This window comes from Pan paniscus, chromosome 16 (genome assembly GCF_029289425.2).
Source record: "Pan paniscus chromosome 16, NHGRI_mPanPan1-v2.0_pri, whole genome shotgun sequence".
Taxonomy (NCBI): Eukaryota; Metazoa; Chordata; class Mammalia; order Primates; family Hominidae; genus Pan; species Pan paniscus.
In genome coordinates this window covers 52962926-52981700 of record NC_073265.2, presented here as the reverse complement: position 1 = coordinate 52981700, position 18775 = coordinate 52962926, and the positions used below count along the sequence as shown (strand labels likewise).

Sequence of the window (18775 nt, the reverse complement as noted above, 5' to 3'; positions counted from 1 at the left end):
AGGGGGTGGCTGGCCGGGCAGAGGGGCTCCTCACTTCCCGGTAGGGGCGGCCGGGCAGAGGCGCCCCTCACCTCCCGGACAGGGCGGCTGGACGGGCGGGGGGCTGATCCCCCCACCTCCCTCCCGGACAGGGCAGCTGGCCGGGTGGGGGGCTGACCCCCCACCTCCCTTCCGGACGGGGCGGCTGGCCGGGCGGGGGGCTGACCCCCCCACCTCCCTCCCGGACGGGGCGGCTGGCCGGGCGGGGGGCTGACCCCCCCACCTCCCTCCCGGACGGGGCGGCTGGCCGGGCGGGGGGCTGACCCCCCCACCTCCCTCCCGGACGAGGCGGCTGGCCGGGCAGAGGGGCTCCTCACTTCCCAGAAGGGGCGGCCGGGCAGAGGCGCCCCTCACCTCCCGGATGGGGCGGCTGGCCAGGCGGGGGGCTAACCCCCCCACCTCCCTCCCGGACGGGGCGGCTGGCCGGGCCGGGGGCTGACCCCCCCACCTCCCTCCCAGACCGAGCGGCTGGCCGGGCAGAGGGGCTCCTCACTTCCCAGTAGGGGCGGCCGGGCAGAGGCGCCCCCCCCCACCTCCTGGACAGGGCGGCTGGCTGGGCAGGGGGCTGATCCCCCCACCTCCCTCCCGGACGGGGCGGCTGGCCAGGCGGGGGGCTGATCCCCCCACCTCCCTCCCGGACGGGGCGGCTGGCCGGGCGGGGGGCTGACCCCCCCCCACCTCCCTCCCGGATGGGGCGGCTGGCCGGGAGGGGGGCTGACCCCCCCACCTCCCTCCCGGACGGGGCGGCTGGCCGGGCAGAGGGGTCCTCACTTCCCAGTAGGGGCGGCTGGGCAGAGGCACCCCTCGCCTCCCGGACGGGGCGGCTGGCCAGGCGGGGGGCTGACCCCCCCACCTCCCTCCCGGACGAGGCGGCTGGCCGGGCAGAGGGGCTCCTCACTTCCCGGTAGGGGCGGCCGGGCAGAGGCGCCCCTCACCTCCCGGACGGGGCGGCTGGCCGGGCGGGGGGCTGATCCCCCCACCTCCCTCCCGGACGGGGCAGCTGGCCGGGTGGGGGGCTGACCCCCCACCTCCCTCCCGGACGGGGCGGCTGGCCGGGCGGGGGGCTGACCCCCCCACCTCCCTCCCGGACGGGGCGGCTGGCCGGGCGGGGGGCTGACCCCCCCACCTCCCTCCCGGATGGGGCGGCTGGCCGGGCAGAGGGGCTCCTCACTTCCCAGAAGGGGCGGCCGGGCAGAGGCGCCCCTCACCTCCCGGATGGGGCGGCTGGCCAGGCGGGGGGCTAACCCCCCCACCTCCCTCCCGGACGGGGCGGCTGGCCGGGCCGGGGGCTGACCCCCCCACCTCCCTCCCAGACAGAGCGGCTGGCCGGGCAGAGGGGCTCCTCACTTCCCAGAAGGGGCGGCCGGGCAGAGGCGCCCCCCCCCACCTCCTGGACAGGGCGGCTGGCTGGGCAGGGGGCTGATCCCCCCACCTCCCTCCCGGACGGGGCGGCTGGCCAGGCGGGGGGCTGATCCCCCCACCTCCCTCCCGGACGGGGCGGCTGGCCGGGCGGGGGGCTGACCCCCCCCCACCTCCCTCCCGGATGGGGCGGCTGGCCGGGAGGGGGGCTGACCCCCCCACCTCCCTCCCGGACGGGGCGGCTGGCCGGGCAGAGGGGCTCCTCACTTCCCAGTAGGGGCGGCCGGGCAGAGGCACCCCTCGCCTCCCGGACGGGGCGGCTGGCCAGGCGGGGGGCTGACCCCCCCACCTCCCTCCCGGACGAGGCGGCTGGCCGGGCAGAGGGGCTCCTCACTTCCCGGTAGGGGCGGCCGGGCAGAGGTGCCCCTCACCTCCCGGACGGGGCGGCTGGCCAGGCGGGGGGCTGACCCCCCCACCTCCCTCCCAGACGAGGAGGGAGGACGCTCCTCACTTCTCAGACGGGGTGGCTGCCGGGCGGAGGGGCTCCTCACTTCTCAGACGGGGCGGTTGCCAGGCAGAGGGTCTCCTCACTTCTCAGACAGGGCGGCCGGGCAGAGACACTCCTCACATCCCGGACGGGGCGGCAGGGCAGAGGTGCTCCCCACATCTCAGACGATGGGCGGCCGGGCAGAGACGCTCCTCACTTCCCAGATGTGATGGCGGCCGGGAAGAGGCGCTCCTCACTTCCTAGATGGGATGGCGGCCGGGCAGAGATGCTCCTCACTTTCCAGACTGGGCAGCCAGGCAGAGGGGCTCCTCACATCCCAGACGATGGGCAGTCAGGCGGAGACGCTCCTCACTTCCCAGACGGGGTGGCTGCCAGGCAGAGGCTGCAATCTCGGCACTTAGGGAGGCCAAGGCAGGCGGCTGGGAGGTGGTTGTAGCGAGCCGAGATCACGCCACTGCACTCCAGCCAGGGCGCCATTGAGCACTGAGTTAACGAGACTCCGTCTGCAATCCCGGCACCTCGGGAGGCCGAGGCTGGCGGATCACTCGCGGTTAGGAGTTGGAGACCAGCCCAGCCGACACATCGAAACCCCGTCTCCACCAAAAAAATACGAAAACCAGTCAGGCGTGGCGGCACACGCCTGCAATCGCAGGCACTCGGCAGGCTGAGGCAGGAGAATCGGGCAGGGAGGTTGCAGTGAGCTGAGATGGCAGCAGTACCGTCCAGCTTCCGCTCGGCATCAGAGGGAGACCGTGGAAAGAGGGGAGAGGGGAGAGGGGGGAGGGGGGAGGGGGTAGGGGGGAGGGGAGAGGGGAGAGGGAGCTCTATCTACCACACAGTCCTTCTCTGAATATCTCAGAACTGTTATTTAATATATAGTCTACATTTACATTTCTACAGTTGCCCCTATAATGTCCTTTATAGCAGTTTCTGACCCCAGCCCTTCCTCTTCATGATCTGGTCCAGAATCACACATTGTATTTAGTTGTCATATCTCTTTTTTAATTTTAATTTTAATTTTATTAGAGACAGGCTTTCTGTTGCCCAGGCTGGAGTGCAGTGGCACCATCATAGCTCACTACAGCTTCGAACTCCTGGACTCAAGTGGTCCTCCCACTTCAGCCTCCCAAGTAGCTGGGACTAGAGGTGTGCACCACCATGCTCAGCTAATTTAAAAAAAAATTTTTTTTAGAGATGAAGTCTTGCTGTGTTGCCCATGCTGGTCTTGAACTCCTGACCTCAGGCAGTCTTTCCACCTCGGCCTCCCCAAGTGTTGGGACTATAGGTGTGAGCTACCGCACCCAGCTGCTTTTTTTTTTTTAATGGAAAAAACAAATTGAAGTAGCTTGATGAATTTTACCATCTAATAGCTAGTATCATAAGGGTTATAGCAAATACTTAAAAATTGGTAATGGGAGAAAGGATATAATGCTTTTTTTTTTTTTGAGACATAGTTTCACTCTTGTCGCCCAGGCTGGAGTGCAATGGCGTGATCTTGGCTCACTGCAACCTCTGCCTCCTGGGGTTCAAGCAATTCTCCTGCCTCATCCTCCCCGGTAGCTGGGATTACAGGTGCCCACCACCACGCCTAGCTAATTTTTGTATTTTTTAGTAGAGACCAGGGTTTCACCATGTTGGCCAGGCTGGTCTCAACCTCCTGACTTCAGGTGATCTACCTGCCTCGGACTCCCAAAGTGCTAGGATTACAGGTGTGAGTCATCGCACCCAGCCCATATGATGTTGCTTAAATCAGATTTATGGTAGGTTGTTACTTTCAGTTTCAAGCACTTCACATATAAACTTCCTTTGTGTGTCATTTTAGGATCAAGCATTTGGAGAGCTAGAAAAGAATAGTGATAAATTTCTGCTTGGAACATCATCATCAGAAAACAGTCAGCCTGCTCATCTTCATGAACTGCTATGTTCACTACAGAAACAGCTGCTGGCATTTTGCCATATCAATAACATTAGTGAGGTATGCGATTATTTGTCTTTTATGGTGATCTATCAGGGACCTTGAAACTCAGATATTTGGATAGGCCATGATATTTTTGCACCTTGAATCTTTCAAAGTAGTAATTTAGGAACTTTTTTTCTTCTTAGAACTCAAGCAGTGTGGCATTGCTTCATAAACATCTTCAGCTTTTGTTGCCTCATGCCACAGATATTTATTCACGTTCTGCAAATTTGCTCAAAGAAAGTCCTTGGAATGGCAGTGTTGGAGAAAAATTAAGAGGTGAGTTTGGTATTTCATTTCAAATTTAATCAGTCGTTAAGAAGCAAGAACACTTGCCTTTCCAAAGTCTTAAGAGAGCCAGAAGCCTCTGACTGGAATAGGAATGGTCTTGAATTTCCTTCTATTGAAGATTCCTTTAGTCTTGGTTTGGGGGTAGTGTTAGCAGTGATTGATCTTAGAAAGAGTCTACTTGGCATGACAGAGGCCTAATTTAAACGCACTGGATGATATAAACTCAAAAATACTAATTTTAAATGGCAGAAAGTGAGATTTTTTAATCTGCTCTTTTTTTTTTTTTTTAAACCTGCTCTTTCTTTACCTTTCTCTTCAGCATTTACCATTTTTTCACTTTCCTTCTTGAAATTCTTTCTTTGGGCTTCTGTGTAGTCACAGTCCTTTTTTCTCTCCTCTTCCTCTGACTCTTCTTTTTCAGTGGGTTCCTATAGGCTCCTCTTCCTTGGACATGCCCTCTAATATTGAGGATCCTCCGAATTTTGCCTTCTATCCTCTTTCCTCCCCCAATGGTCTTATCTAGTCTCAGTGTCTTTAACAACCATGTGCATATTAATGACTCCTATATTTCCATCTAGCTGAGAACACCTTTCCTGAGTCCTAGAGCCTTTCTTTAATTGCCTACTGGGTGTCTTTTCTTGGTTATCCAAAAGACAACCAAAATTTAATGTTTATCTAAAACCAGCTGCCCCTGAAGTTCCCCCACTAAAAAAAGAAAGAAGGGAACACTGTGAAACTGAAACCATTCCTCATTAGATACCTCCATTTGGCTGTTCCACAGCAACTAAAATATTTTCAAACTGAGCTCATTTCTGAATGGCCTTCTCTGCCCTGATATACAATGAAATATTGAAACAAAATTGATTTAAAACCAATATGGATTATAAAAACACATGATTTAAGGTGATCTTGATTTTTAAAAAAGCAAATTTTGTTTAAAAAATATGAAAGCATTCCCTCACTAGCAGGTAAGCACCAAGGGGACAGGAAGTTTTAACCACTTTCTTCAAGGCTGTATCCCTTTGACCTAGAACTGTGCCTGGTATGTCAATAAATATTTCTTGAGTAAATAAATATTTCTTGAGTAAATTATAAAATGAAGATAAATTAATGAATGAGAAATTCATAATGAATTTTAAGGAAAACAGTTTTAATCCTTTGAATTTGTTGGTATGGAGGATACATATGCTTTCCTATAAAGTGTTTGTTGGTGGTACTTTCTGAAAGTGGATAAACACTGATACTACATCAGCTACCAGGTAGGTGTTCAACAGAGAGTTATTGAATGAGTCTACTCTAGTTCCAAGCTAAAATAATATTTATTAGGTTCCTTTTTTTAAAGTTCATTTGAAACAATTGTCCCATGTTTAATTTCTTGCCCTTCATAGATGTGATATACGTCTCAGCTGCTGGCAGTATGCTCTGCCAGATTGTTAACTCCCTGCTGTTACTCCCTGTGTCAGTGGCTCGGCCTTTATTGAGTTACCTCCTCGACTTGTTGCCACCTCTTGATTGCCTTAATAGACTCCTGCCAGCTGCTGATCTTTTAGAAGAACAGGAGTTACAGTGGCCTCTTCATGGTAAGTAAAGACAATAAAAGAGCAAATAATGCCTTTGAGAAAAGTTGTTCCTCTTGCACACATCACTGTGTTTTTCCATTGGAGTCTATCTATCCTAAGGCTATCAAAGGAATTTCATCACTGAAATCTTAAAAGCTTTTCAAATTTAAGTAAGTCCTCTTATTTTATTGGAAAGAATCCTGGGCTGGAGCATAAAAGGAAAAGCATTGGGGTTGGAAAGATGACCTTGAGGGCCTATCTTATTTTAACATTATACAGTTCAGTGATCAAGTGTCACTTAGTCCAAGTGTCAAATTTACAACCATATCAGGATGTTGATTAGGCTTTATATGGAGTTGTTCCAAATTTATTCTTTCCTTTTTTCTTTTTTTGAGATGGAGTCTCGCTCTGTTGCCCAGGCTGGAATGCAGTGGCGCAATCTTGCCTCATTGCAACCTCTGTCTCCCGGGTTCAAGCGATTCTCCTGGCTCAGCCTCCTGAGTAGCTGGGATTACAGGCATGCACCACCACGTCCAGCTAATTTTTGTATTTTTAGTAGAGACGGGGTTTCACCATGTTGGCCAGGCTGTTCTTGAACTCCTGACCTTGTGATCCGCCCACCTCAGCCTCCCAAAATGCTGGGATTACAGACGGGAGCCACCGCCCCTGGCCAGTTTATTCTTTTCTAAAGCGTCTCAGAACTTGCTAAGATTCAGTCTATCAGGTTAGTAAGGTGTCATTTTATTTTTTCATCTATGTTTATAACTGATATTTTTCTATAATTTTATTTTTTCATGCTATCCTTTCCTAGTTTTTACTACCAAAATTATACTAATCTCATAGCATGAATGCGGAACTTTCTTTTATTCCTGTTCACTGAAATAATTTGTATAAGATACGAGTTATCTCTTCCTGAGGTTTTAGAAGAATTTATCTGTGAAACTATCTGGCCCTGGTGTTTTGTTTGTAGACAGACTCTGGCAATTCTCATTCTTTAGTGATTAGTATTCCCTTCCATCTTATGTTTCTTCTTAAGTCCATTTTGGAAATATATATATTTCCAGGAATGTTATTTTGTTGGTTTTCAAATTTATTGGCATAAAGTTATTTATAATATTCATGGTTTTAAAAAATCTCTAGTATATCTATGGTTATATCCTCTTTATTCCTATTTTTTGAATTTGTGCCATCTTTTTTTCTTGAGTAATTTTATTAATCATTTATCCATTTTCCTTTTAGATAACTTATCCATTATCATTTCAAATAACTGCTTTTTGGATTTTTCAATCTCTATTTTTATTTCATTGGTATGTGTTCCTTATAGCTGTCATTTCGTGAAGTCAAGAACTTTTAAAAACAAATGTACAATAAGAAAGCATGGATCTGGGCCTGGCATGATGGCTCATGCCTATAATCCCAGCACTTTGGGAGGCTGAGGCCGCCGGATCACCTGAGGTCAGGAGTTCAAGACCAGCCTGGCCAACATGGTGAAACCCCATCTCTACTAAAAATACAAAAATTAGCCAGGCACCGTGGTGCACACCTGTACTTCCAGCTACTTGGGAGGCTGAGACAGGAGAATTGCTTGAACCTGGGAGGCAGAGGTTTCAGTGACCCAAGATCATGCCACTGCACTCCAGCCTGAGTGACAGAACGAGACTCTGTCCGCTCCCCTCCACCCCCGCCCCCCAGAAAAAAAAGAAAGCATGGGTCTGGATCTTAGTATTAAGACAATTCTGAATTCAGGCCTTAAAAAGCATTAAACAATCTTGAATGTCATTTTAATGGATAAATTTGTGTGTTGATTTTGGAGGAATAAACTCAGAATACTCCCTAAAGATAGTGAATTTTGGTCCGGGTAATGAAAAGTAGGAATATAATTGATTGGAATAATGTTGTCATATGTTGTTTTAATGTTTATCTTAAAATTAGTAACTTTTCCAAGGAAAATTTTATTTGATAGCATAACTTCTCTAAATATTATCTTAAATCAGTCTGGTAAAGAGAAAAAATACAGAAAGTATTATAATTTGTGTTTTCATCATAAAATATTTTGCATCAGTATCTTATTGCAGTACGGTAGGAGACTATGAGAAATATTTTGAATCTTAAAAGTACCAGATAAAGACACAATAACTAATGATTTTGTCTTTAGGAGGGCCAGAACTAATTGATCCTGCTGGTCTGCCATTACCTCAGCCAGCTCAGTCCTGGGTATGGCTTGTGGATCTAGAAAGAACAATTGCTCTCCTTATTGGGCGGTGTCTTGGTGGCATGCTTCAGGGCTCCCCTGTGTCTCCAGAGGAACAGGACACTGCATATTGGATGAAAACGCCACTGTTCAGTGACGGTGTAGAAATGGACACTCCTCAATTGGGTAATGTGCTTCTCTGCAGCATTTAAAATACATGCCTGTTTGTACCTCAGTTGGAGATTTCTCTATTCTGATTTGCTAAATAGAGAACTGACAGGCACCAATTGCAACATTAGCAGTGTAGGGAATCTGGGGCTATGACTTGGAGCCCTAAGAAAAATGGTTAAATCCTGCAGCACAATGTGGTAAAAAGAGCCCCCAGAGGAAATAGAAATTGTAGGTCTGGTCCTACTCTGTCACATTTATCACTCATTTTGAGCAAGTCATCTAACTCAATGCTTCATCACTTATCTTCTGAGGCTTGGAGGTTATGAAACTGCTTCCCAGAATGTAAAGCACTGTAAGAGTACTTAACCATGACTTATCAGTGCAGCACCCCTCAGATGTGAGTGGCAGCCTCTTTTCCTCCCAGCCTGTCTTGCTTTCATGCTGACATTATATTATGTCCTAATTTTTTCTTCGCCACTTAAAGTGCCTTTAGGATTTCCCTTCTCCATCATCTTCCATTTGTATATATTGCTGGCAGGCTAGTTCCTAGACTGAACATGAAGACTTATCCGGTACCCCAGATAATCCAGTTGTTTTATCTAGAATTGGTCCTTTAATCTCTCTAGGCTTCTAATTTTGATTCTATAAAATAATGATTTGGATTAGACAGGCTACATGATATTATTAGATCTAAAATTTATTATTTCTCTGATAAGACAAAGAGACTCAACATGTCCCTGAAGGAAAGTCTAAGAGAGACTGAGAGGAAAGAAGGAGAGCTGAAAAGAAAAGAAAAAACAAAACAAAATGAGATTATACTTTGGGATTTGGAGGGTTGGAGAGTGGGAGTGAAGGAAGCAGTTGAGGATTTTCCTCCATTTCCAAATATGAGTGTACATTCATCATTTCATTTATGAACCAGAAAGTGATTTTGGCCATGGCTGGTGAATGTTGGACTGGTGTTTATGAAACATTTTGTTAAAGAAAGTAAAATCATGGTTTTTCAAGGGGTCTTTAACATGATAAAGATAATTCCACTGCTGTCAGTGTTTAACCTTGTGACAGTCCTAAAGGACCTCCTGAGAACAAAAGTATCTCTATCTCTACCCTCTTCATATTTCTGTTATATTTACTCAATTAAACTGGTCTTTAATATGAAGAAAATCAATTTCTGTTTAATGTTATTTTTCACTTTTTAAGTTATAAAATCATGAAACTATTAAAATTTTATTTTGTTTACTTGTATGTATTAGAAAAAGGTATTAGCCTTTGTAAAATTATAAAAATACAATAATTCAGTTATACTATGGGTTGAATTGATTTTTGATACTAGCCCAAGAACCTCATCATCACTTAGAACATGGTTTTGTTTGTTTTTTAAATGTGAAATGAATTCTGAATGTGAAATGTCACACTGAAAAGTTAGGAACCACCTGTACAAATATAAATATCAATTGAGAAATTGTTCATGGTATCTTTTACATGGATCATTTTTAACCGATTATTTTTACTTAAGTCTATTAAAAAAAGGTCTAGTCGCATTTTCAATGGTTCCTCGTTTCTCAAAGAGGATATCATTCCATTTTGAACGAGTTGGTTTTTTGTTATACAAGACCATTGCATGTGTAGGACATTTAGTTTCTCTGGCTTCTGCCTGCCAAAACGCCAGAGTTGTAGGGTATAGCTTAGAGGTAAAGCATTTGACTGCAAAATGCCAGAGTTTTTTTTGGAGTGTCACAATTGGTAGAGTGTCACATCCTTTTGGAGAATGTAAAAGAGTTGATACTACCTCCAACTGAAAAACATTAAAGGACTTTACCTTGGTAGCATCTACTTAAAATGGTTTGAAGTTTATCATTTCATAATCATTAAATAAATGTGGTAAGATTTTATCTGTAGCACCAAAATTTATGATGTTAAAATTGGTAACGTGAGTATTTTTTTTAGATAAATGTATGAGTTGCCTGTTAGAAGTAGCACTTTCTGGAAATGAAGAACAGAAGCCTTTTGATTATAAATTGCGGCCTGAAATTGCTGTCTATGTAGACTTGGCATTGGGTTGTTCTAAAGAGCCTGCCCGAAGCCTTTGGATCAGCATGCAGGACTATGCTGTTAGTAAAGGTAAGATAAAGAAGATAAAGGGAGTAAATTCGTAGTTAGCTCATAATGCTCACAAATATATATGCAATATATGTAAGTGAAAATCATAGGGATCACCCTTTTTTTTAATAGAAAAAGGTATTTTATTAACATTTTTAAACAATTTGTTTTTCCCTTTGTGGAAAATAGTGTAACTATTTTTTATATACATGTGTTCCCACTTAAACCTACTGTGTGAAAATTGAGATTTATATAATACATTTATAGGTAATCATTTTACTAAAGTATAGTAGTCTCCCCATATCCACGGGTGATGTGTTCCAAGACTCCCAGTAGATTGCCTGAAACCACAGGTAGTACCGTACCCTATATACATTACGTTTTTTCCTGTGTGTACATACTCGCCCATGGTAAAGTTTAATTTATAAATTAGGCATAGTAAGACATTAACAACAACAATAATAAAATAGAACAATTACAATAATATGCTAACTGAATCACTACTCTTGCATTTTGGGGCCAGTATTAAGTAAAATAAGGGTTACTTGAACACAAGCACTGTGATAGGTAGCAGCAGTAGATCATATAACCAAGAGGGTACTAAGTGACTTCGTGAGATTTCATCATACTACTCAGAAGGGCATGCAATTTAAAAGTTATGAATTGTTTATTTCTGGAATTTTCCATTTAATATTTTTGGACCACAGTTGATCGCAAGTAACTGAAACCATGAAAAGCAAGATCATGGATAAGGGAGACTGTTATATTCTGTGCTATGTAAATGGATCTATTTTAAGAGTCTGTTTAACGATTATCTTCCCTTTGCAAGCCATGGTTTAATGACTGAAAGGATGTGTACTTATAAGTCTAAGCTATAGGTGTGGTCAGTATTCATCTATAAAACATTTTGCCTACTCTAGAGTGCTGGTGAAGATTCCAGTTTGAGATAAGATGTACTATTAAGTACCATGGTAAAGTACTATGCAAGTTTGTGGTGATATTTCAGTTTCTAATATTATTTGAGAAAATTAATTTTATAGGCTGGGCACAGTGGCTCATGCCTGTAATCTCAGCACTTTGGGAGGCTGAGGTGGGAGGTATCACTTGAGGCCAGGAGTTTGAGACCAGCCTGGCCAACATGGCGAAACCCTGTCTCTACTAAAAATACAAAAAAAAATTAGCTGGTCATGGTGGCGTGTGCCTGTAATCCCAGCTACTCGGGAGGCTAAAGGACAACAATCACTTGAACCCAGGAGGCGGAGGTTGCAGTGAGTCAAGATTGCACCACTGCATTCCAGCCTGAGTGACAGAGTGAGACTCTGCCTCAAAAAACAAGCAACAACAACAAAGAAAATTAATTTTATGTACATATTTTCAAAGGCTGTACCTGATTTCTTTTTAGCTCCTTTGCTTTTTTAACAATGATTGGGATTGTTCAGAATCACCTATCTCTAGTTTTCTTTCTCTGTGTCAATCTCTTATCCTGTCATTAGTTTTGTCCCTTTTTTTTGGATTTTCTTTCTTGTGTGATCAAAATGGCAAAAATAAATTCATTTTTACTTTTTATTGGCCTTTATTTTTTATAAAGAAAATGAAATGAGATACATATTATTCAGATCTGCCAATAAGATGACATCTTTGAACGTTTAATCTCATCTGTTTTTTGTTTTTTGTTTTTTGAGACAGAGTCTCCTCTTATCGCCCAGGCTGGAGTGCAGTGGCGTGATCCCAGCTCACTGCAACCTCCGCCTTCCGAGTTCAAACGATTCTCCTGCCTCAGCCTCCCGAGTAGCTGGGATTACAGGCCTGCACCACCATATCCAGCTAATTTTTGTATTTTTAGTAGAGATGGGGTTTATGCCATGTTGGCCATGGCTGGTCTCGAACTCGTGACCTCAGGTGATCCATCCGCCTCGGCTTCCCAAAGTGCTGGGATTACAGGTGTGAGCCACGGTGCCTGGCCCCATTTTGTTTGTTAATCATTTATTCATTCATTCTGTTGTGGTGACTCCTACCAGAGGCGAAATAGTAATGAGGAGGAAAAAAGTTTACTTTCTAAGATGTATTTTCTGATATTTCATATTTGTAACATTTGCTTGGGATATGCAGTTAGGTTTTCTATACCACATTATCACTTATTACCTTGCAGTGAGAACTAAAAAAAAAAACTAGATATAAGGTGAATAAAAACTGGTTGTATGGGTCTGTTTGTTGTATTGCTTATACACTGTAAGCATAGACTTTATTCCTGAATAGTGGAAACATTCTTTGTTGTTTGGTATGAAATGAACATAACTTTAATGAAGGTGTTTTAAAGGAACCCATTATTTTAAAAATGGCATAGGAGAGTAATACCTGCTAAATTTAAAACACAACAAAGAGTGTTACTTTAGTTTGCTTTTAAAATTGAATATTAGGTTCCTTGAAATGGAGTCTTGTTGGATTTTTTAGTCATAGCAGTTCTCAGAATAGCAAGCAATTCCATGGAATGGATGATTTCTTAAGAGCCTGATGAGGACTGTCATTCTAAGATTCTCTGTGGGCTGTAAGATTTTCTTAAAATCTGGCATATTTGTCCTTGTCAATTTTTTTTACTGATAAAGCAGGATAAGTCTGAACTTAAATTTCTGACTTAGGCATACTGAAATGAAAACCAACATATAACATTTTTATCTCTGGAGAGGAGAGTTTTAAGAAGGAATTAAGAACCAAAATTAATTTGAGGCTAAAAATTTTTCAAGCGCGTTTTTTGTTGGTTTTGTTTTGTTTATAAGTAGCCCAGATATTTAGCAAATCTGTCAAATGAACGGAGACTAGCAGTCCCTCTGGGAGCAGGGTGGACAATAACTCTCCCACCCCCATTTGAAATCTACTGAATATACTACATTGTTAAAGTACAATGCTGGTATGCCAACATAGAATTTAAGAATTGGAAGAGGCCGAGTGTGGTAGCTCATGCCTGTAACTCTAGCTACTTAGGAGGCTGAGGCAGGAGGATCGCTTGAGCCCAGGGGTTTGAGACTGCAGTGAGCTATGTAGCCACCACTGCACTCTAGCCTGGACAGCAGAGTGAGACCCTGTCTCTTAAAAAAAAAAAAAAAAAAAGAATGGGAAGAAAAAGCACCTGACTAGTCCTCATCATCTAATGTTGTGATTTGGGTTTTCAACTACATGTCTTCATTTCTGTTTTAAGAAATGTTGTTTCATTTCTTACCCACTTAAATGTACTTGTATTCACAGTATATACTTTTATGGCGTCAAATACCAGATACATGTATATATGACTAGTTTACTCACTATCTCCTCTAGAATGTCTAATGGAGAGTATTCAAAACTAGACTCCTGATTCCAGCTCCCTACCCTCGAAACTGTTCATGTGGTCTTCCTTTCTCAGTAAATGCCAACTGCATTTTAAATACATTTAGAATCACCTTTGACTTCTCTCATATTCTCACATCACAGATCTGATCTATCAACAAATCCTGTCAATTCTACCTTCATAATGCATGTGGACTCTCCAGCCACTTGTCATTACCTTCGCTTTTCTTACCTTTTTCTGAGTCATCATCATTTCTCACTTGAATTACTGCAATAATTACTTCTGCTATTGCTGTCCCTATAAGTCAGTTCTCCACTCAGCAGAGTGAGCTTTCAAAAATACATGTCAGATCATGTTGTGTCTCTGTTCAAAGCCTTCTAATGCTGCTTCTCATTTTTCCCCAAGTAAAACCTGGAGGACTTGTACTGGCCTGCAAGGCCATTGGGATCTGGTCCCCAGCCAGCTCTCTGATGTCTTCTACCCATTCTGTGCATGCACGGTTTGCCCCAGCCACACTGGCCTCCTTGAACCCATCCCAGATCCTCTGCACTAGCTTTTTCTGAGGGGACCCATTTTCACAAGCTTTTTCCCCCACTTCATTTAGATCTCTGCTCAAATGTAACCTTATCAGAAACTTTCCCAGACCACCTTATATAAAATAGTAATCCCACATATACAGTACTCCCTGTTCTCCTTACCCTGCTTTATTTTCCCTCATAGCACTTACCTGTCATATTAATGTTTTCTTTTAAATTTTCTCTCCCACCTGCCTCCTCCTAACAAGAATATAAGCTCTGTTAGATCAGGGATTTAGTTTTGTTCACTGCTACATCCACAGCGCTTGGAACAGTAAGTGGGATCTAATGAGGTGCATTTGTTAAGTAACAGTTTAGAAAGATGATAAAATTCAGGTGTTGGATGACTAAAGCTATAAAAATTACCTCTGAACTGTTTTCTGAGCCCTTTTAAATGTCAATGCATCATTTTTATTTTCAGATTGGGACAGTGCAACTTTAAGTAATGAGTCACTCTTGGACACTGTGTCTAGATTTGTTCTTGCAGCTCTTCTGAAACACACAAATTTACTTAGTCAAGCATGTGGAGAAAGCCGGCAAGTAACTTAAAACTATCCTCAGACAAATATTTGCTCTCATGATGTCAGAAATTAGGTAACTTTTCTATTTTGGTTCTTCATTTAGATATCAACCTGGTAAACACTTATCAGAAGTGTACCGTTGTGTATACAAAGTTCGAAGTCGTTTACTTGCTTGCAAGAACCTTGAACTTATTCAAACAAGGTCATCATCACGGGACAGATGGGTAAAGTTTGAAATCAATTAATTTCTATGTTTTTCTGCAAGCTGTGAGAGCTAGCTCTAAATTGGTTTATGTGAGAAAAAAATGTGCCTTGGTTATTGCATATGTTCAATACATGTTGAGTAGTTCTTTTCCTAGTAGAAAAAAAAAAGGAAAGATTTGAGATTTACTTAACCTCACATTTACCAAGTGTGATATTGGTTCTAAGAAACTTTAGTTGGCTGCATAAATATTAATAACAAATTTAATGATTCAAATCATAGGAATGATTATTCCTCTCTTTGTGCTGATCGGGCCACATTTGAATTATCCTGTTTAATTTGGGGTGCCATAATTGAGGGACATTAAGAAATACCTTGGATTGATAAAGTACAAAAATTATGTCATACAAGGACTAGAAAGTATCAAAAATATTCAGCTTAGAGAAGTGAAAACCAAGGAGGGGGTTGTATGTGTGTGTGTGTGTGTGTGTGTGTGTGTGTGTGTGTCACATAATAGCTGCCTTAAAAATACTTAAAGAGCTTCTCTTAAGAGAGGAAATAAATGTTTTCCTTGTTCCGGAGGACACAACTAGGACGAAAGGGTAACAATCAAATGGGGAATCATTTTAGCTGAATATTAGGAAAATAGGCCTTCTGATGATTAGAGTTGTCTACCATTGGAAATGAAGATTGAAACTACTTGCTTTTTATTTTATTTTTGAGACAGTCTCGCTCTGTCGCTCAGGCTGGAGCGCAGTGGCACGATCTTGGCTCACTGCAACCTCCACCACCCAGGTTCAAGTGATTCTCCTGCCTCAGCCTCCCGAGTAGCTGGGATTACAGGCATGCACCACCACACCCTGCTAATTTTTTGTATTTTTAGTAGACACGGGGTTTCACCGTGTTGACCAGGCTGGTTTTGAACTCCTGGAGTGAGGAGTTTGAACACCTCAAGTGATCCACCCACCTCGGCCTCCCAAAATGCTAGGATTATAGGCGTGAGCCACCTCACCTGGCCGAAACTACTTATTAAGAACAGTCCAGAAGTAATTCTTGCAGCAAAAAGGAGATAATTTCTAAAGTGCTTGGTAATCTTGATAACATGATTGTAAAATTATAAATGCAAGCCTGGATAATAAAACATTATCTTTGTAGTGCTGACTTTGAAACTTAACTAATCAGATGCTTTGCACTCCATTTTTAGTCCTTAGATTTAAAAAACCAAACTCTTTCTCTCCATTTGTAGACTTTTGTCATATACTGACTTAGTATTTGTGGATCTGTTTGTTGGTGACCTTGGAAGTCCATGAAATGTATTAATTTGCCATTTTGTTGAGGCTCATATTTGAAACTCATATATGGGGATAAATGACATGTACTGTGTGAGTCTGACTACTCAGTATCCCCATCTCTGTAAAACTCTTAAATTATTTAATGGTCACGAGTCACAGGTAACTTTTATGATGGATCTGATGATACAATTAAAATTTTTCATTTGTGCTTTATATTGAATTGTATTTATGACTGTCTGAGTATCTGTTTTAAGGATTCTTTCCTTTGTCTAGATGACTGCTAGGTAGAAACCACTGTGGGAAATCAAGTCAACATTGTCCTTAGCAGATTTCTAATTTTTGGTTTGTTCAGGGGCAAAGTTAAAGAAAAAAAATTAAAACCAATACTGTTTTAAATTTAGAATTATTAAACATTTATGCAGAGTAATAGTAACATAAACAACTTGAAGAAAATGGAATAGAATAAAAATTCTCTGCCTTAATTACCTTTTATGCTTGGTATCATGTTGATTACAACTTACTAAGTTGCAGCTCTGTAGGAATTTATAGCTGAATAGCAATATAGATATGAATAAATTTACAGCATGACATTTTAATCAAAATAATGAGGAAGAAAGAGCATATATGTGTCTATATATTTTGTGTACATACATTATTTCTAATCTTTAAGATTTATCTAGTGTATCTTTTGGGTTTTTGTAGTAAAGTTCATGTGTTATTACTGATATCAACAATATTTTCCATGATAAAAAATTAAAGGTTTTTTAAAGTTTTAAAAAGATTTTGGAAAAAATGTATTTAGTATAGTTTCTGATAATTTCTTTAAGATATCAGAAAACCAGGACTCTGCAGATGTTGATCCTCAGGAGCATTCATTTACTCGAACTATTGATGAAGAAGCTGAAATGGAAGAACAGGCTGAGAGAGACCGGGAAGAGGGGCATCCGGAGCCAGAGGATGAAGAGGAGGAACGGGAACATGAAGTGATGACAGCTGGCAGTGAGTATACCCTTCTTACTTTCTAGATACAAACTGTGGCATGCTTGTTGATAGGGGAACTAACTTGAAAGAGAAAGGCAAAGTTTCTCCATAGTTTTTCTAAAAGGACTTTATATTCTGCTGGTGATCTCAATTTGTATTAGCTGACAGGGGCTCCTACAACTGTGCTAGTACTATTCTGATGCTTTTGGGTTACATATTCAGGGCTGAGAAGCTCTGGAAGCAGGAATGTCAGTACCTGCTTCACTGAGCCTCATGCATGAAATGAAACTCATGAGTCATCAGATAGGGCCATTCAAAATATGTCCTCTAGGGCAACAAGTTGTCCACCAGCCTCGAAGACGTCTGAGCGGTGAGGAAGAGAGCCCCTTTCTATGCCTATTAGGAGAGCCATAATGTTTTCCATGTGTGGAACTTCTAAAATTATAAATTTCACCTACTGACTACACTGCTGTTTCGATAGGGAGCAAGAATTTACATGAGACTGCTATTGACTGGGTGCATAAAACTTTTCATACCTTTATATTCCAAGGCTCAGATAGTTTTTAAAGGTAGTTATTTATATGTTTAAAGAGAAGTGTCAAAGCTTTTAAAACATTTATTAGTATCTTTTGAGTGATTTGGCTATTTCCAGTTAAAGTGTGCATTCAGTCGGTACCCTAAAACATGATCAGCAATGCCTTTGGTTTTGAGATTGTCTGTATCTGTCAATTAACTTGGCACTAACTTTATTATCAACTTATTTGTGTTCTGCATACTTCTAAAAATGATTTTTGAGGGGGCTTGAAACAAGACTAAACATAATTTAAACAAAAGGAAAAAGATCCAAATGGAGTAAAGGGAGTTGGAGATGGGGAAGGAAAATAATTGTATTTTAAAAACCTAGGCTGAGGGAACTTTTGCAGTTGAATATAAACTTAGTTTAGAAATTCCTGGAAGCAGACTGAAGGTGAAAATATAGTAAAGTATAACCCTCAATTATAATAAAAGAATGATAGTCATCTGGGAACTAATACTTTTTAAACTAGCTATGCTTTTAGAGCATCTATATATGCCAGGCACTGGTCAAGTTCTTTGCATAGATTAGCTCATTATCATAACTGTCTAAAGTTCTAGTACTACCTCATTCTAAAGATGAATGAACTAAGGTTTAAGGATGCAAAATTGTATGACTTAGGCTACAGTTAGTAGCAGCTAGAATTAGAACCAGGTCTGCCCCAAACACCAATGACCATTCTCTTAACCACTTTGATTGATTTCTAGCTCTGGACTCTGAGAGGGTTTATTGCTTTGATTTTTGTAGAAATAAGGGACTTTTAATAGCATAACGAAAATATTGTCACAATTTTATAAAATATACAGATCAATTTTTAAAGTTTGTACTTCCATATTAACTGATGAATTTAGTATTTTACCAACTTTTTTGGCCTGGTTTCCCATTAAGAATACCGTCTTTGGGCCAGGTGCGGTGGCTCACGGCTGTAATCCCAGCACTTTGGGAGGCCGAGGCAGGCGGATCACGAGGTCAGGAGTTCGAGACCAGACTGGCCAACATGGTGAAACCCCGTCTCTACTAAAGATACAAAAAATTAGCCAGTGTGGTGGCGCGCATCTGTAATACCAGCTACTCAGGAGGCTGAGGCAGGAGAATCGCTTGAACCTGGGGGTGGAGGTTGCAGTGAGCCGAGATCG

General features: G+C 42.9%; 1 protein-coding gene across 1 annotated transcript in view; it reads left to right on the top strand.

Annotated features, from left to right (window-relative positions):
* The window catches only part of HERC1 (HECT and RLD domain containing E3 ubiquitin protein ligase family member 1), a 230944-nt gene that overhangs the window by 105806 nt on the left and 106363 nt on the right, over positions 1–18775 (top strand). The window contains exons 15-22 of the mRNA XM_034938907.3: positions 3729–3881; positions 4010–4142; positions 5543–5734; positions 7869–8090; positions 10023–10196; positions 14491–14605; positions 14694–14814; positions 16912–17083. Of these exons, the coding sequence (XP_034794798.2) occupies positions 3729–3881; positions 4010–4142; positions 5543–5734; positions 7869–8090; positions 10023–10196; positions 14491–14605; positions 14694–14814; positions 16912–17083 (1282 nt within the window). The remainder of the gene's footprint in view (positions 1–3728; positions 3882–4009; positions 4143–5542; positions 5735–7868; positions 8091–10022; positions 10197–14490; positions 14606–14693; positions 14815–16911; positions 17084–18775) is intronic.